Raw genomic sequence first — 23,423 nt, 5'->3', positions numbered from 1 at the left:
GGGTCTTTTCTGTGTCAGGGTTCCCCTTATCATCATGGTTTCCTGTGTGTGCCGAGCACACTTTCAAGCAGCTTTCTATACCACATATGTTTTCCAGGAAAATACAAACCTGTTAAATTCTTGTTTCTCACTGTGATCAGAAATGGCCCTGAGATGAGAAATGAATCCACTATGGCCTGGGAAAGCATGCAGCGATCAATATCTATTAGGGAATGGAAAAGTACAGACATTATCATCCCATTTGCCTGTAACTGTAAACGGCTGTAGGACATGTTTTGGAATCACAAGACCGAGTTTAATGCAGTCATTATCACTTGTTAGATATTTTCTAATTTGCTGAATGCACACAAATGCACTCACATGATCCGGTCTAATGATATTAGCAGCATGAATACAGGAACAGTCATAAAAATATCATGAAAGAGGCTTGAAAAGTTGCAAAATCTATTTATATCACTGTTCAAATTTATATTCTAAACTGAATGGGAACAAGAAACTAAAAGCTGACACTTTTTCATAAAATCAACGAAAGTAGACCTTAATTATGATCATTAAAAAATATGTTTTCTCTCAGAACACAATGCCTTTATGTGCTTCTCAGAAACTATGTTCTTTTTATTTTTACTTATTGAAATATCAGTAATTTGGGTATCTGCACAACAGGAAGGACATGATATGCTTTTACATTCTGCTTTTATTCTTTATGTGTTTTGTAGGTCACGGTTGTTTAGATGTACAGAACTGGACAGTTATGGTCAAAATGACATTATACTTCCCTTAGGACATTGCCACCATTATATGAGGTACATATAAGGGATTACTGTTGTTCAGTGTTGTGTGTAACGCGTTACAAAGTAACGCGTTACAGTAACGTAACTACTTTTTCGGGTAAAAAGTAGTGTAACGCGTTACTACTGAAAATTTGGTAACGAAACGTAGTTCCTTTTTCAATTTCGCACAACGTTACTTTTCCCATGGACAGATTTGACAGCAACACTGTCTCCTCAGCAGCGCGCTTGCAATAGTCACAAGCTCCACATGGTACGTGACAGAGGCTGGTAGCATAGCAATCAATTCTGTGAATTACACTGCGCAAACCAAAAGTAATACTCCCACCGGATGAAGAAGGGTTGGCTCTCCACAGAACATATAAATGCGAACACGAAAAATTCAATACAATTAATATTTTGAGGAAAGAAACAATGTTATGGACGTAACAGTTCTTCGGACTTGACCGCTCTGAAAGCGGCACTAAAAGACTGCTTTAAATCTTTCACAGAGACCTCAAACAGGCATTTAAAACACCAAATATTAAGGATTGGCATATCAAGCAAAATAATATTCGATGATTGCTCGAAAATCGTACCTCTACCCCCACATGCTTATAAGACGGCGTTCGCTCAAATCCCGCTCCGATATTAAAATGTCTCTGTATAGACCTGCGTGTTGTAGCCTAGTCATTAAAGAAAACGATTTAGTTTCATATTTATGTTTAAATAAAATAAATAATTTATTTTTTCATTTTATCAATGTTGATTATATGAAAAGTGAAAAGCATGAGTAAGAGCATATGCGCAATCGGGAGACAAATGGAGTGGGCAGACATGATTTTGACCACTTCATTAAGTTTGTTTTTGTAGAAAGCCTTTCTTTAAAGTGAATTTCGTTTTGTATTAATTGTATCTTAATTTTAATCAATGTTTCATCAACCAATTGTCTTATTTTAAGCTGTAACTTTAAATAAGCAGTAAATATAGCAGGCAATATAATCAGGACTTCTCATGAGCTCCGTGCCGGCGCGTGGACTGAGCTCGTCTCATAAATGAACCGAAACTTAGCGCAAGCTACTTGCCTCAAAGATCTGAGAAATATAGAGAAAGCTTGAAATGTGTACATTAAAACAAAACGAGAGAAAACAGACTCTCTGCTTATGTAATCCATATGAAATGTGCATTTCTCTCTGGCGCGTTCACTACTGTGAAGATCGCGAGTCAGCATCGTCAACTTTATCTTTGCAGCCGACACTGACTGACAAAGAAAACACTTGTTTATTAATAAACAATTAAAATGTCTCCTTGCTATATTTGATATTCGATATTCATAATCATTTCTTTTGCCGGTTCTTTGTGACATTTTTCATGAACGCGTCACCACCGCTCAATAGTTAATATTGTGCTTTGGTGTTCAGTTTATACAGGTTTTTTCAAATGTTATTTAAATAAATATATATTTTTTTCTATCTCAAAATCTCTCCTTTTTTTTTTGTTTTTTTTTTCTAGTTTTTCAATAAGTAGCCTAGAGTTCATAGTAGAATTTTATGTAGGCCTACACATTTAGGAACAGATATTGGGTTCTGCCCAAAGTCAAGCAACATAAAAGTAACGTAAAAGTAACGAGTAACATAAAAAGTTACTTTCCAAAGGGGGTAACTAAGTAAAGTAACGGATTACTTTTTTAAGAAGTAACGAGTAACGAGAAAACACTACTTTTTAAAAGTAACTTCCCCAACACTGCTGTTGTTAATATAATGATGTTTACCACTGATCATGAGATTTCTTTATGGACAATACAATGCACTCTTCCAGCTCCATAGTGACAAAACCCAACACCGGCACAGATGAACTCATTCTCAAATTACCATGTGCAGTTTTTATGGAGTCACACTGCACTCCTTTTGTCCCTTTCATGGTGACTCATCAGACAGTCAGCAGACTATTCGGATGTTTTAAAAGAACAATAATATTGTCGCAACATGCAGTTGTCATATGCATCACATTTTGTTTGAATGCATTACTGTGGTTGTAGTGATAAAGTCTATGCATAATGCAGGTGTAGCAACAATGCTGTCCTCTTCTAAACAAAATTCAGTAAACATAGGACGGCCTGGTAGTTAACTCTGAGTCATCCTTGCTCCTACACAGTATGGAGGGTGGGGAAAGTACCCATCTTAGGGGATTCAAATGTCTATGACTTGTTGACCAAGCAGGGATCCAGCTGACATCTTTTGATTGACTGATGTGGAACTAAATCTATATAAAGCAGGGGAGTGCAAACCTTTTTAGGCCATTGATGGATATAGACACAGAATAAAGTCCCCAGTCACATACTGTGAAAAATTTAGTGTTGCAATTTAAGCCTATAATGTATATAGTTCTATAATAATGTAATGTTTAGAGAATTTATGATGCCTCCATTGCAAAGCCATTAAAATCATCATAATTCATGTACTGATTTTACTTACAAAATAGAAAATATAGTGCCTTATAGCACCTGAATCATTCATAGGTGCATCGGATAAAAGTTCAATATAAACTGAAATTTTATTAGCCAACACCCGAGGAAGGTTGAGTGAAACATTGCTAATAAAATCTCATAACGATGCAAGATTTAAAATTTTAAAGTTGTAAAAAAATGTCTCTACTTAATTCAATATTTATTTATTTTTTGCTGAACTTAATATTTATTTTTGTTTAGTCACAAACAGTACTTTCGGAACCCCTGTTGGAGGCAAATGGCACAAAGTATTAAATGCTATAGCATGAGAGACTCCCGTGCTAAAGGAAACATATTTGCATGTATATTTAGAAGCATATTTAAACTATTCTACTGGTATATTTGTGCATTACTGGCCCACATCAGCCCAACCTCCCACAAGCTGTCCCAGAGGAGCTGCTTTACAGCAACATTTTCAACTATTTATGTAAGCTGTCTCTGCTACAGAGAGAAGGAAATTATTGACTTAGACATTAAGAGGAAGCGTGTGAATTGCTGGAAAGGATATCGGCTTCATGAAATGACACTCTCATGCACAAATGTGTCATTTATTGGTTGTGCAGCAAAAAAGCTTATTACACTTAGTTTCCAGAATACAAGTGATTTATATTGATTTCAAATGGTTCTCAAAAACATTTCTGCCATGATAACTCTCGGAGAGATTGGCATGGTAATGGATGTGGCAATGTTAATTTATTTGCTCTTGGTGGAATAGATCTTCTGCGCTGCTGCTGCAAAGCAAGTGGAGACTTGTTACTGCCAATGCATTCACAGACATGCTGCTGTGTGAGCATGTAAGACATGCTGCTGCTGCACATATAATATAAATGAATGAACCCCCGTAGCAGATCTATAGACAGGTGGAGCTGGGGAAGGTGGAGGGTTTCTGAAAGCGTGCTGCAGACACAGCAAACAATGCCAAGTATTTGAATGTTGAGCTGTTAGCTCATTGGCTGCTGATGCCACAGCAACCAATCAGCTACGCTAAGTAGATAATGATGTGATCAGCCTGCGCCATCTTGAGTTTCGTCACAGAACTTTGTATTTATCAGTTGTCGTTTTTGTCAAATTTTACCGTTTTGAATGGGGGGGGGGGGGGGGGAGCCTTTATCATTTACGTGATTAAATGAAATGCATTTTGTATTTGAATGTGACAAAACCGGAAACATTAACAGAGCCATTTTCTGACGTAGGATTAAGAGTGATTGTGAACATAAAAATAGCATTTGCAAAGATTTAAAATGCATTAGTTTAGTTTAGTTTCTTCAGTGTCTTGCATGGTATAGCGGGTTGGTCCTGGTATTTTTCCCTATGACTTTAGTAATCATTATTTGAATTATGTTTCAAGCTTTAACTCTCAAAACTTTTTTTTTTTTTTTTAAATTGGACATTCCTTTACCATGGAAACGGTACATTAAAACCTTGTAGCATAGCAGGCTCAATTTTTGTGATATCAACTTCAAATTTGGAACACAACTTGGTTAGACATATGATTTTGTAATATATATTCTATACAAAACAGTTTATAAATTTGCTTTCTGCTAAACCTAAACTTCTATAACTTTTTTTTTTTTTGCTTTCACTTCTGCAATAATCTGCTTAGTGTCTGCTTTAACCTTATGTCTGTATTTCTAAGCATTCATGAATTACAACCATTTAAATTCAGATATCCTCAAAAACGGGGGTGACAGTTAACAGGTTAGATTTCTTTAATACGTTTTCCTTTAAATAAAAAGAGAGAGAAAAAAATGTGTCCCCTGTTCAAGACATTGTTTTGGCCTTGCTCATCATGTTTTGTTGCTCCAAGTGTAAGATTTTGCACTGTATCTGTATAAATACCAAAATATGTTCCCCTCACTAAAATAACTTGAAGAGTAACAAAGCATATTTCTATGATATAATCTTGCATGGTAAGTAAATGATGTTATAAGGCAGTGTAAAATCCAGGACTTCATAAATGAGTATTGTAGCACTGATATGATACTTTTGTCACCAAAGTTGTGGGATGACTTGTGCTTTGGTCATGCTTACAGCACCTGGTGATCATGTGGGCTGGGATGTGTTTGGGCATGTGGTGCTTACAAAGACAACAGCAGCTCATCTCCCCCTTACAGCAGATGAATCATTTATGACTCATTCTGACTCATATCAAGGGTGTCTGTCTACCACCCTCTACTGGAGGTAATGAGAACCAGCATATGGGCTGATAACAAATGAAGTTGATAACATCAACATATGATGCTGTTCTCTCTCTCACCTTCTCATACATACAAAAATACAGCATGATGTGGACCGTCTTGAAAGGTGAATGCATGAAACATGGGAAAGTGGTGCCATCTAGTGGAAAAACTGTCCTGTGGTGCAACTCTGCAAACTAGGGCATTATTTGAATTATACATGAGAATGGTTTTCATGTGAGCATGTTTCAAGGACATTAATAGTTTCAGCTGTGCCGAATAATTTCACTGGAAAGCAGTTACTGTACAGATAAAGATTAAGCATTCCCGTTTATGTGGAATTCTTCCTGAAGGCTGGCGTATCATTTCACCATTCACATGCTTTCCCAGCAGCCCCCATTTATCACCCTGCCTGGATGTTCACTCAGCTTCCTGTTTCCCGGCAACAAGCATCTCAGTTCTGAGCCTCCACCTCTCTGCCTCCAGGAATGTTTCTTCTTTTTTCCTCCAACACAGAGCATATTACATAATGAAATGCTGATTTACTCATTTACTCATTATGCATTGCTGCTTGCCTTACTACCAGGACTTTTATTGGATCATGTCAATAGATTAAAGGGATAGTTCCCATAAATGAAAATGTTGTCATTACTCACCCGCCTCAAGTTGTTCCAAATCTGTATGAGTTACTTTCTTCTGTTAAACACAAAAGAAGATCATTTTAAAGAATGTTGGTAGTTGACGGCACCCATTGACTTCAACTGTGCCGTCAACTGTCTGGTTACCAACATTCTTTAAAAAATCTTTTTTTATGTTCAACAGAAGAAAGAAACTCGTACAGGTTTGGAACAACTTGAGGATGAGTAAAGTGATGACAAAACTTTCTTTTTTTGGGTGAACTATCCTTTTAAGACATTTAACAGTTCAGTCTATATGGAGAAAATTGGAAAAAAAGAAAAGAATATCAACAAAATCCTAAATGCATGAAATGTATAACATGGTGTGGAAAGTATGTCCTGCATAATATGTAGCCTATGTATGGGCACATGAAAAAATATATGTAATGCATATTTACAAAGCCTAAAAGGGTTCTGCTTAATTGTATATAATGGGATAATAGAAACGTTTTTGATTGCTTTCACAGGAATAGCCAACAATTAAAAGTAGAAATGGAAATGCATGGGTGCAGTGTGTCGTAAATAATGAATATCAACCTCCATGGGGCACAGATCCACGAGATCACGTCGGAAGTGTATAGGCTATAATATAGCCTAAAAAGGACGACAATCTGTGTTTTGAGAAAATCTCTTTTGATAGTCCCTCGTATCGAGCGCTTAAGGAATGCAACTGTATTTGTCAGTTTAATTATACATTTGATAACTAATCTACTTATTTTTCTCTTGAAATCAATATCTTAAAATTGAATGTAAAATACATAGTGTTCCTTATTAATGCAGGCCTACGTCTGCTTGTAAACGTTACAGAAATGCATCAAGTCATTTTCAGTCACGCATTTAATGTAATATTTCTGCTACTATCAGTACGTTTCGCACTCACAAGTGCATGAGTTGTTTTTCTACTATCACGATACTGGTAATTACACTAAAATGAGTCAATAGCTGAAAATGACGTCTATAATGGATCGTGCACGCCTTATTCTCATGTGCTAAGTTGTATTAACCAGCAGATGTCGCTGCAGTAATATTTGTTGGTATATTCTTTTCACGCCATGTATTCCATAACACTTTTCCAGTTGTTAGATCTAGTCTGCAGTTTTAGTGTTACAGTTAAACAAACGCTATGACACACGTTTCACTTAAATGCCTTTAAAAGGCCGTTTGATCATGCTTAATGCCTACCTTTGCACTATTTCCATGCTTGGTAAATGCTGCAGTCAGCCATAGAAAACAAAATCATTAAAAAGCTCATCAATGAAAAAAGAACTGTGCTATAGCTATTTTAAAAAATTGAATTGTCTTTATAGGTTTTCTTACAAGCATGCCCTTGAATTACCAAAACTACAAAATATAATATATTTTTTTTTTCTCTCTTTTTATATCTTTTTTATCTCTTTGTATATGTATCCGTTTTATTTTATGTATGTTGCATGTTATGTCTGTGCCTTCTGAATGGACCAAGAGTCTGGAAATAAAAGTTGATGATGATGATAATAACAAAATGCCTGTATTATCATCATATTTCAGTCATGACAACTCTCAGGAAAGTTTTTAAAACATTTTATTAATGTAGCCTAAATAGAATGTAGGTTTTGTCTTGGTGGACTAGATCTACGCTACTGCTGCTGCTGATGGAGCTATGGTTGCTGCTACTGCAAGTACCACTTGCTTCTGCTAAATGCTCGAACCATAAAATTAAAAGAAACATGCTGCTAGAGAGAGGTAGACCCCCGTATAGGTGATCTAGGCAGGTGGTGCTGGGGAGATGGAGGGCTAGAATGATAATTTGCATAGCGTGCAAAGATGTGCATTCGTTTGGATGATTTGTTGTCATATAAGGAAATAGTAATGGATACGTGAAATCCATTGACTGGGAACATTACATTGAACAAACCAATCAGAATGCTTATAGAGTTTCATGGCTGAACTATTCGTGTATTATTATGTATTATTATTATTATCAGTCAAATGCATGAGACATTAAGTACTTTTGGGTGTTTCATTTATTGACCATAGTACAGAAATAAAGCAGCACTCATCAACAGAACACAACAGGTAATGAGCAGTGTAAATAAATAAATAATGCATGGCATAAAAATGGCAACAGAAATAAACACTGTAACACTGACTATTTATTAATCGCTGTAAGGTTTGTTGTGTGCATGCTGTTGATTACATTATCTAAATGGTCTGTTTATAAATATTTTTTTTCCCCTCAGCAGTTTATTAAAGTGCTAAATCTAACAATCTTGCTTGTTAGATAGTGTTATACACCGTTGCTTAAATCTTTTTCAAATTTTATATTTTTTATATTGAAATATTACATTTCTAATATAGGCATCTAGGTTTTGTCAGTCATTATAAATAATTAAAATATGAATAGCATATTTTATATACATGTTTATATTTTTCACACATCAATATTTCAATGGATGTTTCAATATAAACATCATGATTTCAGAACTTTACAATACCATGAAAAATTAAAAACAGAATATGATTAATAATCTTTCGTGTCAGATGAATAAATTAGCAAGTAATCTTATTTTTATATAATGGAAATGTGGATAACTCAAAGACAAATGTTTTCCTGTCATGTAAAGTTAGAGGTTGTTAACAATTTCAGCTGAATTAACCATGTGAATAAATATAGTATTCCATAAATACAATACAGAAAGCAGTTGCCATGTACAATACAGTAAAATCTTTCAAGCAGTTTATTTGACTGTCTGCCATACTGATCATTATCTGTGAATGTAATTTATTTTAAAGAAATTACAAATCATCACAAAATTTAAAGTGAATTTGCATTTTTCTTGCCAGCATGCAGTCTCCATGCAAGTGCATTTTTATCCTCTCAAGGGCCTAAAGACATTGACTTTCAAAAACTATTGTATTGCAAGAGAAAAAATAGAGACTTTCACCATAGGTTCTCCAATGGAATCCTAGTTGTTATATCCTCACTGCAACATACTAGCACAAGAAATACAGTCATAAGCAGTCCCAAGCATAATCCACAAAAAGTTCAACAATTTCCACAGAATTGGAACACCTGTCATTCACAAAGTTCTGAACATCCCCCCACCCCTTGTGTGTTTAATAAATATTTTGGCTAATTTGAGCTTTGCCTATAAGAGTACACAAAGCTCAATTTGACAGATTTAAATCCATTTTGCAGAATGAGTTTGCCCCAAATATCAGCTCAGAAAATGCAAAAAAAAAAGCCTTCTGATTCTGTTTGGGCCAATGAAATATATAGTAGTTAAGACAAAACATATATGCTCATATATCTTCTAATAAATACTGTACATAGCTTTTTATCCCATTAGCAACTCGTATTAATTCTATTAATTTTTAGTGCCATACAGAAACAGTAAATATAGTCTCCCTATTAAAATACATATCTAAAACATTAGTCATTTAAGTCTTATTTTATACAGTAAAAGCTTGATAATGCTGGATGCATAGGATTATATAATGTCATCTAGAAGGTGTGGTGCACCAACCCAATCAAGCATCCTTGGTTCAGACGCTGCCATGATCATACACATAAACTGCTTTCCGGTTCTCTTATCAATGGGATAAATTGTGGTGGGGGTGAACCTTTTGTTGCTCTCCACAAACTCACAAAGCTGGTTGTATATTTGTGGGAACTCGTGACGAAGGAATACACCTCTTGTACGAAGCTCCCTTTGGATGTTAATGAAACAAATCTCTCTTGCTTTCCTGCCCTCTTGGCCATCCTTGTCGATGTCAGATGTCCCAGGAGGAGGGGTGAGAATCAGAGTCTCCATTTCACATTCTTTCTTAAAGATTTTCTTATCTGGGCTTGAGGAGGCCAATGAGACCTTGGCATATTTGCGAACTGTTGGCGTTTGTAATTTGGGTGAAGGAAGTTTAGGCACTAGGTCTCCAACAGCAATGGATACATTCAGGAGGAAACATTCAGCGGGGTCATACTCCTTGCCTGCATTCTGCAATTCTTTGCAGTATTGCCCAAGGTTGTCTTTGAAACTGTCTAACTCTCGAAGGGACAGATATGTTGGAGAAATGGTAAGGCTGTCAAGACCAACTTGAAGAAAGTTATCTGCACACCCGGGGTTTGGAAAACCCAGGAACAGAACTCCTCTCCCGCGGGAAAGAAACCCTACCCTAGCAATGCGCGAAAAAGCCTTATGAATGTCAGAGTTCTCTCGACAGTGCTTTAGTATGTGCCTGCAAACACTACTAATGCGGCCATAAAGGCAGCTCTCTTTATGCGTGTCCCAGTCTTCTCGCCTACAGTTTCTGGAACAGTAGTAGGTATAACAGCTGTGACAGGACTTGAAGTACAAGCAAGCATTGAATGTAGTGTCTTTGCGTAAGCATTTCCTGTTGGAGCACACCATAGTGTCATCCTCGACTGCAATGGGGTTCAAAGAGATGTCCTCAACACTCCGCTGAAAACCCTCACAACCACTGTCTGGGTCTTTAAATGTGTCTGGGCTGGTCTTTGAAGAGTCTGATAGTGTGTTCAAAAGTCCTGAATCCTCTTGATCCATGTCCCTCTTCCCTTCTTTAGTCTCGTCATCTTGAATCAATTGTTTGAGTTGGTCTATCAGATCCTTGCTTGGTCTCCTGCTATTTAGAGGTTTGTAATCAATGACTAGGTCGGCTAGCAGCTCATCAAGCTGTTCGAGGCTTTGCTGCAGGGAGTAATTATTGTTCTTCCTCTCTGTGGATTCTGGTGGGTTTGCTGGTCTCTGTAAATTATGCAAGTTTGCAGTTTGACACCGGGCTGTATTTTGGGTATTCCAGCTGATTGTTCCCCCATCTCTCTTGTTGCTATTTGCTGCACGGATGTCATTGTCAGTTATTGTAATTTCTGGGGTTACATACCATTGTCCCCTCGCACTGTTTTGTCTGTCACCAGCACACTTTTCTAGACAGTTTTCGGAGAGTGACAAGGCAGCGTAACGTCTCGGCGAACTAGAAAGGTTTACAATAACCGGTTGTTGGTTATTATTCGAAGGAACTCCTGGTCTTCCGTGATGGAGAAGGTTCTCGTAACTCCTGCCTCGTGAAACACCATGTTCTCGGTCCATATGAGGGATGAGAATGTTGTCCCAGGATTTTGAGTAGTTTCGGACATCTGCTCCTAAACGAGTTGGCTCTGTAAAGTCATTGGGATACCATGGGCTTATCGATGGCACTCGCTGAGGAGTGGCCTGTGAGGATGCATACTGACTGGAATATGTAGCAATGCTTGACCGGTGCCAGTCATCTGAAAAGACCTGGGACATACGTGGCCGCCGCCGTCCCTCCGTATGATATGCTCTCATAGGATTGTTTATTTCTGCTGGGTAATGGCAAGGCCGTGTATAGAACATCTTTGAGGGGTCAGAGGGAACAGCATATGCTCTTGGATCCTCCTGAAAGTATGTTTCACTCTGAGGAGTAGATATGAAGTATGGCCCTGGCTCACTCACTGAATATGGTCTACCATAAAATGGATCCAAGGGTTCACGATGGGAATCTGCATAGTACGAACGCACAGGCAAAGTATGAACCCAACGAGTCCTTGGGTCAAGTACATATTGACTAGTGACGGAGGGATTTTGGCTGTTGCTGCTGTTAATACTGTACTGGTCATCCTGATAATATGTCCTACTCTGTGGTTGAACTGGATACCTGCAGGGATCGTCCGTGTAGAAGAACTTGGTTGGGATGTTAGGATTAGACAAGGTCCTGTGCTCCCTTGGGTCTCTAGGAGAAGTCCTTCTGAAAGGGATCTCCCCAGACTGAATGTAACTACCGGACAAGCTGTTGGGATATTGATATGCTTGCCTATATTCCATGTTGTAACACTCACTAGGAGTAGGCGTTCTAGAGGTGGATGTCTGACTTGGAAAAGAGACGTTCCTGATCCCTGATGTTGAGGAAAGCTGCCAGGGAACATTACTTCTGTGAGTAGGCATCTTCCGTGCAGTGTGCTGGAGAACTGAGGCATCTGGCTTAATATCAACACGGCACCTTACATGGGGAGTGTTAGTTTGTGTCTCCTGTCTACTCTCCTCAAAACAATCAGAAACATAGAGGGGTGTGTGGGGTTGTAACTTGATTGGATGAACTTCGTTAACTAAAGCCCTGTTTGAATGAGAGGCTTCTCGATTTGGCAAACCTTCAGATCTCTTCTGGGGGTCCACTGGAGATCGACGCCTCATGGTTGCAGGTGGAGAGACAGTGATGGGTACAGGGGTCAGGGTGGCTCGAACCCTGGGAGCACTTTTTGAGCGAGGCTTACCATGAACGCTAGTCCTTGCTGCCTCATTGTTTTTGTCTGTGCTGATTTGTTGTTGGGAGAGTCTTGAGTTGAATAGATCTGGTGAGGAAAAACGTAAGTGTCCCTGCTGTCCAATGCCATTCCAGACTGCATCCTTACTTACTGTTTGCTGATCAGACCTGTAAGGATACTCCATGGATGAGGAAAAGTCCTTTGGGTCATCCAGTGACTCAATGAAGTCAAAGCTACGGCAATGTCTTTTGTTAATGGTTTCAAAATTTTGATCCAGTGGGCCAACCATTTGGCAATCACATTGCTTAGAAGATTCAGAGTACTTTGAGAGCCCAGAGTTAGGGCCAATTTTTATGTCTTGATACAAAGAGGATGTTAATATGTCAGGGGGATCCGTACGTGTCATCTTAAATGCGCCCCCGATATTTCCCCCCTCAGTTGGTGTCTCCTAAAGAGAATCAAAAACAGCCTTATTAGATACACATTTTCTTTAAATCAACCACTTGCATATCTGAATAGTATGGATAAAGGATCCCATTTAAAGTCAGCTCTCTGAAAACGACCCACTTATGCTTAGAAAAGAACATAATGCATTTAAGAGAAGATGAAAGAGAGAATTTCATGACTTATCATTGTATTTGCAAAATACTTCGAAAGGCAATCATTCACAAATGATCTTGCTTCACAACGCATACACTGGATCACTGTTAGGGCTGCACGATTAATCGAATTTTAATCACGATCACGATTTTGGCTTCCCACGATCAAATTCGCGTGATCGAGCGATATTTTAAATGCGTCATTCAGTTCACAGAAAGCTTTTTTTTTTGCCAATCTAGCGCACCGTAAACCAGTGTCTGATCACGTGCCTCCATGAGCCCAGGTGCGCGAGAGAGACCTACGGTCTGCGTGCGAGCGACAGTGCACGAGAGAGACCGCGAGTGTGTCTGCGTGCGAGCAACAGCGCGCGCCTACCGATTGTGTCGCGCGCGAGAGAGACTGAGTGACAGTGCGCGTGAGAGACCGAGTGTGAGCATTAGTAAATTGCATTAGTAAATTGGTACATACTACATATATATATTTACTATTTATACCATGGTCTGGGTGAATACTCGATTCTGATTGGCTGCAAGGTGTCCGTTAAAAAGTGATAGAGGACACCTAAAGTAGTTCTGGTGAAACTGCCTGTTTACCATTCGAAATTAATAAATAAATGCGCTGCCTACAACAGCTGTGTGAGTAACCATAGCAACAGGCAGTCAACGTTAGTTAGATATTACATAGCCTACTACAATGAGCGACTTCGTTCGTTATTTCATCTTCAGTCTCTCACGGACTGACGGAGCCCAGTAAGCCCGCAGACTGCTCTCGCATCGATGGCCTGTCACCGACTTTATTTGACGGCTCTCCAGTCCAGCATCGGAGAGTCGACCTACAGCGGTGCTTCGGAGGCTGTGGTTAGTGTAGACTAGTGTAACACAAAGTGTTTTATGTGCAATAAAAAAATAACTATGCCTACCTTTGTGTTTCATGAAAAAAAAAATGCATTTTTGAACCTGAAGGGTTCTACAAGCTGAGCGGACTATAAATATCTCAAGTTGCTAAATAAATCGTCAGGCAAGTTATTATTTGAAAAAAATAGATTTAGCCTAATTAAAATATAAACTAATGTTTTAAAAATGTTTTATTTGGCAAGTGACCATGGTATAAGCGGGTTAATGCCCTTCGAGGTGACCGTTGTCAGGTTTTAATGGACTTCGGCGGAGGCAACCGTCCTCCGCTGCGCGTCGGCCGGTTTACACCTCGCCGTCGTCCATTAAAACCTGACAACGGACACCTCGTCGGGCATTAACCCTTACATAAGAGGCATGGAAGTTCGATTAATGGACTCCAATAATCAGTCCTACAAACGTCTTGTTTTGACCTATTGTTTAACAAATAGAAATAATTTGAGCACATAAACTTTCACATGGAGAATTAAATAGATTAAATTTATGCAGTAAGACTTCACAACTAATCACTGACACTGTAGGCCTACCACAACATTTTACATTTATTAAGCGTCAAATAACAATGACTCTGAATTTCATCCATTAATCGAACTTCCATAGTGCAGTTCTGCCTTGAAATGTTCTCATTTGGTTACATTCTGTTATGGAATATTTGTTTTTTTATTGATTGTATATTTTGCGTGTTTTATTCACATCCATTATGCAGGTACAATGCAAGTTTATATTTTGCTTCCTAAAATAGATTTACACAATGTAAAATGTAAAATAGTGCCCTGTTGAAGTTTTGCTACATTTTCTTTATTGTTTTCTTTATTCTTTAAGGAGATGCACTGAATTTTGGTGAATAAGAGGACCTATTTTATTTAGATACACATACATTAGCAGAAATGTAGCACAATATGGATGTGAAAGCAGTTATAATTAGCCTATGTGAAATTTGTTTTGGTTAAAATCAACAAATAATCGTGATAATTAATCGTGATCGCAATATTGATCAAAATAATCGTGATTATCATTTTGGCCCAAATCGTGCAGCCCTAATCACTGTTATGTACTACTATGTATACACATGGTCAGTTATAGGCATCATTCACATGGCTGCCAAATTTAAAGTAAAAAGGCATTTTGCTTAATATGATCACTACAGAAGTTTAGAGTTTAGCTTATTTTGTTACAATGCCATGTCATGCATAAACAGTCTGTTCAGAGAAATTGCAGAATGCTAAACAAATAAAACACTGAATGGAAATTATAGTTATAAAAATAATTATAAAGATGGAGGCATTGCATCAGTGGATAGAACAGGATAGAACAGTCCTCTCTAAAACAACTTTATTTTTCCCCTTTCTCCTTGCTTGCTTTTTTTTTTTTACAACAACTAAATAACATATACAGTTTTACCGCATCCTACTGCAACAGCTCTACTCCTGCCTCCTGCTCATTAATAATAGTGCCACTCTGGTCTTTGGGGAAATAAAAATGAATAGAGTGAAAATAAGGTTAAAAAAGGAGAGCATATAAACTGGTAAATGTCAGATGGTAGTTTCACATAGATGGTAGATATGTTGCACATTGTTCATTTAGAATGTAGAAGATCAGTTCTGATCCCAGAATTCAGTTTCAGCTGCACCTAGAAACACACAAGGACCATGCAAGTGATGCACATGGTCTATATTTATGATTGCTCTGATTTTCGCTGTTCTTGGATTGTACTTTGCTTTCTTGAGATTATATTTTTTTGTCTTATTAAATATTTGCATCTCAAATCAAAAGGTGATTTTGATTGTGTTTGTCTACACCCTGCCTCTCTGTTTGTGACAATGATGTTGGTTGTTTTTTTCACTGAATGCTTACCAATGGTCGAATTACATCACTAGTTGAGCGCAGTTCTAGGCTTACAGTTAAGAATAACATTTTGTTTACCTACTATATATGTTATTGAATTTGGTTGCTTATTTATCCTGGGATACAGTAGAATTGGTGTGTGGCCTTTACAAAGGTTTAGGAGCCAAATCTGAGGTTACTTACAATGTTTGGCTTTTCAGGGATTTTTTTAATGACAGTAGGAGCTACGGAGCCCCACATACTGGCTACCTCCTTTCAGCCATCCCTGAAAACCATCTGTTCATCCTGCTGAGAAAGGAACGACGAGCAGTCTAAACACACACACACACACTCACACCTTCACTCTTTTCACTGGATGAATCTAGAACAGACCTAGAATTTCAGCTTTGCAACATATTTTGTGTATGCACTTTTTGCACTAACAATACTAAACCAAAGCACAGTATCATGAAAATGTTTTTTTTTTATATCAAATGATATCTAGACAGTATACAAAAATAAATATCAACATAAACTGACATGAGTATTTTTGTGCATCCTAAGGGATGAACTGACTGGCACAGACAGTGTCAGTGGCAACTCGTCATAAAGAAAACCTCAGGTTGACAATGACATTACTACTTGAACATAAAGATTAATAAAACTCCACCGGGGCTCAGATCGGCTATTGTCTTACATGTCTGCTGGAAACAATTTTCGGGCACAAACACAAAATTGCGCATTAAAATGCACTAAGCACTTCATCTAAGCATGTCTCTGCAGCCCGGATGAACAGTGTCATGTGGCCGTCCGATAACCCATATTAACTACTTTGTGTCTAAAGATCTTGAATGCCATCTGGACCTCTCCAATTGTTAAAGAGAGCTGAATCACACATTTTGAAAGCTATTTATAAACAGTGTCACTCATGGTAAATGCTTACGAATCAGGTTCCTTTGCGGGCTGCCATTTTCACTGGTTCTGATTCTAGCTGACTTAGGTATAAATGTCCTCTTGGTGAGCTAATATCTGCCCACCATCTCTCATTGTCCTTCTCCTTTTGCTCTTAACATTGTAGGTCACAAAAGGATGGAGAAGTAACATAAAAGCTGAGAAAATCTGCTGTTCATGCTAATTAGGTTCACATATCATATATAATTAAATAAAATATTACTGCATCACCCCCCGTTGACCCACCTCTGTGTACAGTATTAGATTACACTGAATCACAGAGAATAAAAAAACATTTTCCTTTGGTCAGCTAACCAGCATTTAGCATTAATTTAGAAGGACGCAATTATTTAAAAGTAAAGTTCCACAAATAGAAATACAGTGAGGACAAAAAAATAGAGCATGCATGAGAGAGAGTTTTGAGGGCATTGTCATTTTTCTTTTGGAATAAAACATTAAAAAGCAAAAACATCCATCTTGGGCAAAGTAGATGTTAATAATTCCCTTCTTCCCTTTATGCAAGGTGGCTGATCAGCAGGCATTTTCACGGCTTGTGACTAAGACCTGACTGCCATCACCACCTGTCTCTAACACTTCCATCACAGTCTACCAAGACAGCTTCCTTTCACTTCATTCATTCTTGAAAACAACCACGTTTAGAAAGTACAAATTATGTATACGTACATTTGCAGGAGAGGGCATGCGAGCTCACCAGGATTTCTAAATAAACTGGTCATAAAATATGACGATCGTCAGCTAAGTCACAAATGAATCAGATCTGGAGTGAATCAGTCGTGATCTTGGATTCACTGAACGAGTCAGTTACAGACATTGTGAGTAATGAAAAATTCCTTTAAGCTACAGTCTGACTCCAAGAAACCATGACAGCAGAAAGTGTTAGCAGGAGCAGTTAATCTCACATGAGGCCTATCTCCTTAAATACACAACCCATTCCTCAAATGAGCTTGCAGAGTAGGTTTTTTTGGCCGGATATGAGGCAAGGAGGCTATATTTGGACACAATGGATAATGGGAAAGATGCATCTGAGTATCTCAGTGAAAGCAACCCAGCTGGATGATTCTGTAGAGACTGTGGATTTGGAGGCGAATTTTCTTTTCTTTTCCAACAAGAAAGCTCAAAGAAATTTTTGTGGAACTGAAAGTCCAAACGATTATACCTACCTATGAATCACAAATGTCTTAATTTTTTAGTTTAAGATCATGAGATAATCAATTGGAAACTTCAGTTTCTCTGTTTTCTCAGCTTTTCTTTTCAACTGCAAACATAATGTCTTTATTCAGCACATTTATGGTCCTCTTAAATAGCCCATTTATTTTCCTCTTCAATCGAACTACAAAACTAGATCCCTGCTATTACAATCAAAGCTGCATTGCATTTTTGCCACTGGCTAATTCAGTAGTTTATGAGAACAAATTATAGATAAAACATGAAAAATTAAATATTACAGCTTTTTTAATATTATGATGTGTATCACCACCTGGGGGCACTCCACCATTTAATATCTCATAGGATAATGGATTTAGACAAACGCATTGCTAACAATTACACTTACTACACTTACTTAAGTTAAATCAATAAGAACAACAGCACAATCCACTCAGCCCTTGAGGGGGTGATTGTCCTTAACATTTCATTATTAAGGCACTCATGCATTCTGTTGTCAGAAATTATACTGTCTAAAACTTGATGGGAAAACATTTTTTTTTTAACTCTAGCCTCTAGTTTGGATATTTGGATTGCAGAAAAGTGGTCCAAGTGGTACAATAATATTGCACAATAATTTTTTCATCATGTTTTCTCCAAGCCATTGCATTTATTCAGAACAACAGGTGCGACATACCATATTAAGACTGCTGCAGTGTATAAACTCTTTTAATGGGTTTCAGCATTTATGGTCTGTTAAAAATAAATATAGGCGAGCAAGAAAAAAGATACGCAAGATAAGATTTATCTCTCTCTCTAACCCTCTCTTTGATTCTACGTAGAGTATAATTTTTATAGTATTGAATTGATTATCCATTGAAACATCTATGATCATGATCGGATTTTTCGATTTTAGGTTAAAGGTACAAGGGAAAGTGTCATTTATTTTATGTTTTACCATAGCAATCACTTCTCTGCCTTCACAATTTCAATTTAATGGTATTAAAGAACAAAAAATCCATATGGCATCTCAATTGATATCAGATGATAAAAAATGTATGTTGCCTAATTATAACATTAGAAATAGTTTTAGATGAAATACTAGGTCTACATGTCAAACCTCAGGATTTGTCAACTTCCCAAAAGTATTTTATGTCAAGATTTCCTGTTAAATGTATGTTACATTTATCCACAGATAAGTATTAAACTTACTCCTACCTAAACCCTACTCCGGACAAGCACATAGCCTACTGTACCACATGCTCCGTCGCCTGGATACCTAGCAAAACCACAAAGTCCTCAATGCACAATCTACTGATTTACAAAGCAACCTGATTTACAAGGTCGCCATAAAGCGTAAAGCGTACACGCACATCCTCCCTCCTCGATCTAAGGATCGTTAATGAATCTGACGAAGCTGAATAACACGTCGTGGTTTTACAGTCCTGCTAAAGTGCAGTGCGAAAATGAAACCTTTACCCATCGCACCAAAATGTAACACACAAGCACACTTTGTTCCCATTTATTGCTGCGGCACGAGCCCCGCACTATCGAGCATCTCTCGTAAAATGACCTAACGTTAATGTCTTTAGGAGCAAAACACACCAGTGAGACGCAGAACCACTGCAACCTATCGATCTTACAAAAATAATTTCTGAAGTCATAAGTTTTGTTTTTCCAGTGTATTTCAAGCTTTTAGGAGTGTGCGCATTTATCTTACCGTCTTCATCCATAGTTAAGATCCTGAAGGTGCTGATAATCTGTGGATTTGTGTATCAGTGACTGATCTATTAGAGATTACGTAGTCTCCATATCATATTAGATGCTGTAGGGTGGGCTGCAAACTCCTTAAGTATTGTTGTTTGCCCAGTGCCCACGGGTTTCGGGGGCGTACTGAGACGAGACGAGGGGGTGTGACCGCATCCCTCATGCGTTGCGTTTCTCGTGTGAGATGCGCAGTGACTGCGCGTGCGTGCAATGTTGGGAGCGCGCTTGAACCCTTCCTGCGCGCGCGTGTGTGTGTTTGTGATGCACACGAATCTCATGCTGGATAGACATATGCGATGGCACAGCTTTAGAGACATGATTTTAATTATGAAGGTGTCATATCTTGCTGATAGGCTCCAGTAAGTATTCATTTAAAGAACAAAGGTGATTTTCTATCTATCTATCTTATCTATCTATCTATCTATCTATCTATCTATCTATCTATCTATCTATCTATCTATCTATCTATCTATCTATCTATCTATCTATCTATCTATCTATCTATCTATCTATCTATCTATCTATCTATCACTCATTCACTCACCCAGGTTAAGTATTATTGCAAGATGTGCAAATAATGATAATAATAATAATTAATTCATAATATAAAGAATGTTTAATGGAATTTTTGTTAGTTTAGAAAAAATAGGCCACAAAAAAAGTTGTGGCAGGGCTCCAATGTCAAAGTTCAAATGTGCACCTGATTTACCACTATTGAAAAATGTATTAATTTATTTGTAATATTTTTTTTACTCTGTCAAATGTTGGTGTTAAAGCTACTGTTTAATATTTTTGGAAAAAAAAATATATTTTAATGGGATAACATTGTTTTAGATGTGAAATTCATGTTTAATGAGAATGTGTGATATAAAATAAAAGAGCAAAAGTCAAGTTACCCTTTATGTATAGGCCTAATAATAATGCCTTTTATGGATGAATTTTCAGAAAATAATTATTTTATTGGGCAACCTAACCTCAGCATTTCCTGTCTTTCTAAGAATGGAACTTTATTTGCACTGTTGCTCCTGCCCCGTTTATTCAATTAGCTGAAAACGGAAGTGCACAATAGCAAAGTACTGCTTAAGGGATCAAGTGAGACCTTTATGCCATTGATTTCCACATTAGTGTGATTGGTGGCTGATGTTGTGGGCTATTTAATCAAACATGACAATAAAAAAAAAAGGCACACTGAATGAAGACACTATAGGATCATGAGTAAAATGCACATATTTGTTGTTTGAGCCATGCAAGACCAGGCTTGTTAGTCAGCTGAATAGCATTATTGTAGCAGTAAATCCTGTTACCCTCAGAGTAAAACTTTTATTGCTTTAAATTGTGTGCATCCTACAACTTTAAAGTGACTGACGGGCTTGTAATTTTGTGAACTATCTTACTGGAACATTCCTTATTGGAATTTTCTTCATGCAATGCGATGAAAAAGAGCAACAATGTTTTTGATAAGCACTATTTTCTCAGTCTGTGATTTCCATTACACGAGAGTAGATGTTAAAACTTCATGCTGATTTGTACTCGGCTTTCGCCAAGATAAGCAAAACTAAGACGTAGCTTTACAGTAAACTATGCTTCTCCATCCATTTACGCTTCTTTCCATAAGGTGGTGTGACTCCCCTTCTGTCCGGCGTTAACGGCAGCAGTGTACTTGGCGCGTTAGCGCACGCGACGGCTGCAACTACAGGACCAGCACGACAACCGTCTGGATTGAACCGAGTAGGGGACATCTCTAGGGTCTTCAAGTGGGCACCTTCCGTCCTCAGTGTTTCGTCGACTAGCCCACGACACCTCAAGAGGGCTCGACAGTGACTCTGGCGTCCCAGTGTCACCCCCCTCCGTCCCCCACTCAACTCAGCCCAGCTTACTGACCTCTACATTCCTCCTGCTGCTGAGACCTAACCACAATCTCACAATCTCTCCGCAACCTGACCATACGCGCCAACCCGTTTGACTAAGGCTGTCGAGCCCCACTGGTGCGTTAATATGCAGTTTCAGTGGACAACGGTTCCGTATGGCATACCACCTACCGCAAAACACAATATCTGCCCAACCACCCGTCATTCACGCAATATCCACAGGAACGTATACAAACAAACCAACAGACTCTACAAGTTTTCAAGAATTCTACGAAACCGTAGCGTGGCGGCCTGTACACAGCCAGCTAGAATCTTTCCGTCTCAACCACAGCCAGTTGCTGCTCCTTTCTGCTGCTTCAGATAAGTTCTTTACTGTGCGACGCAACTCTTGGCCGCTGAATCCGATGTCTCTGAGGAACCGGGTTGTAGAGTGTGCCACACAACCTCGACAACCCACTTCCACTGGGTAAACCTGGACTCTCCATCCTCGCTGTTCTGCTTCAGTGGCCAGATGAGCATACCGCAGTTTCTTCCTTTCATATGCATCGTCTACCGCATCCTCCCATGGCACTGTTAACTCTATCAGTTGAACAATGCGTGCTGATCCAGACCACAAAACAATATCTGGTCGTAGGTTAGTGGTGGCAATCTCAGGTGGAAAAATAAGCCGTTGGTCAAGATCAGCCAGCATCTTCCAGTCCCTAGCAGCTTCCAGTTGTCCTGGGCGAGAATTGGTGTTAACACCTTTTCTTGGTGGTTGCTCGCCTGGGCGGAGGAATATTGTCTTCTGCGTGTAATGTTTTGCTAGAACAGGTGGCAACTTATTGGTCATGTTACGCTTGCCTTCTAATGCTAAAGCCAAACATCGCAGTACTTGGTCATGGCGCCAAGTAAACCGACCTTGGCTAAGAGCCACCTTACATTCTGTCAAAATGTGCCTTAATGTGGCAGGTGATGAACACAAAGGACAAGAGGGATCCTCTCCTACCCAGAGGTTTAGGTTCTGCGGTGATGGGAGAACATCATATGTTGACCTAATAAGGAAACTGATCCTACTCTCTTCCATTGACCAAAGGTCTTGCCAGCCCATCTTACGTTGTTCCACACTCTCCCATCTCATCCACTCTCCCTGCTTGGCCTGGGAAATGGCCTTTATACACCTCATCCTCTCCTCCTGCTGTCGCACCTCGTTGACTACCAGCTTCCTCCTTTGAGCTGGGCCTGCCTTGTGCCATTTAGGAGGAGCTAAACTGAGCCCAAAACCCCCTCTTCCATGCTGTACCTGTCCCACGATATCCCTAATTTGAAGGGCAGCCTTTGCCTCTACTACAGATTTCTTTGCTGACCACTTTCTACCAGTTTTTAACACAGGGGCTGCCTCCCTTACACATTTGTCGCGTGACTCTACTAAGGTAATTTCCAGTCTGACCTTGGCACACTTGAACTCCTCGGTTAAAGCAGAGACTGGCAGCTGCAATATTCCTTTACTATAAAGTTCTACTCTGCTGAGGCAGCGTGGAACTCCCAACCATTTCCTGATGTATGAACTTATCAACGCTTCCAGCTTATCCACTGTTGTCAAAGAAACGTCGTACACGGTCAGTGGCCACAGCAACCTCGGCAGTAGACCAAACTGAAAGCACCAGAGTTTTAGTTTACCAGGTAGAGCACAGCAGTTTATGCTCTTCAACCCTTCTACTGCTTGTCGTCTAACTTCTCCCACCCGAACTGTGTCCTTTAGATCCCCATCGTACCATCTCCCAAGACTCTTCACTGGCTTCTCAGAAACTGTTGGTATTGCCTCACCATTAATGAAGAATGTTTTATCTACTACCTTTCCTTTAACTATCGAGATGCTCCTTGATTTAGAGGGCTTAAATTTCATTCGTGCCCATTCAATATTATCTGTTAACTTCCCCAATAACCGATTAGTGCAG

At 38.7% G+C, this 23,423-nt stretch overlaps 1 protein-coding gene across 1 annotated transcript; it reads right to left on the bottom strand.

The window, feature by feature from the left end:
* Positions 1-9,381: 9,381 nt before the first annotated feature.
* unm_hu7912 (un-named hu7912) lies at positions 9,382-19,801 on the bottom strand. The gene is made up of 2 exons (XM_056237522.1): positions 19,572-19,801; positions 9,382-12,849 (listed from the first exon to the last, which is right to left on the bottom strand). Exons 1-2 carry the CDS (start codon positions 19,578-19,580, stop codon positions 9,598-9,600), a joined length of 3,261 nt encoding a protein of 1,086 aa, XP_056093497.1. The 5' UTR covers positions 19,581-19,801; the 3' UTR covers positions 9,382-9,597.
* Positions 19,802-23,423: the final 3,622 nt, after the last annotated feature.

This window comes from Rhinichthys klamathensis, unplaced genomic scaffold, assembly GCF_029890125.1.
Source record: "Rhinichthys klamathensis goyatoka isolate OS25496 unplaced genomic scaffold, OSU_Roscu_1.1 h1tg000487l_1, whole genome shotgun sequence".
Lineage (NCBI taxonomy): Eukaryota > Metazoa > Chordata > Actinopteri > Cypriniformes > Leuciscidae > Rhinichthys > Rhinichthys klamathensis.
Note: the sequence above shows the minus strand (reverse complement) of the source record. Positions and strands in the feature narration are given on the sequence as shown.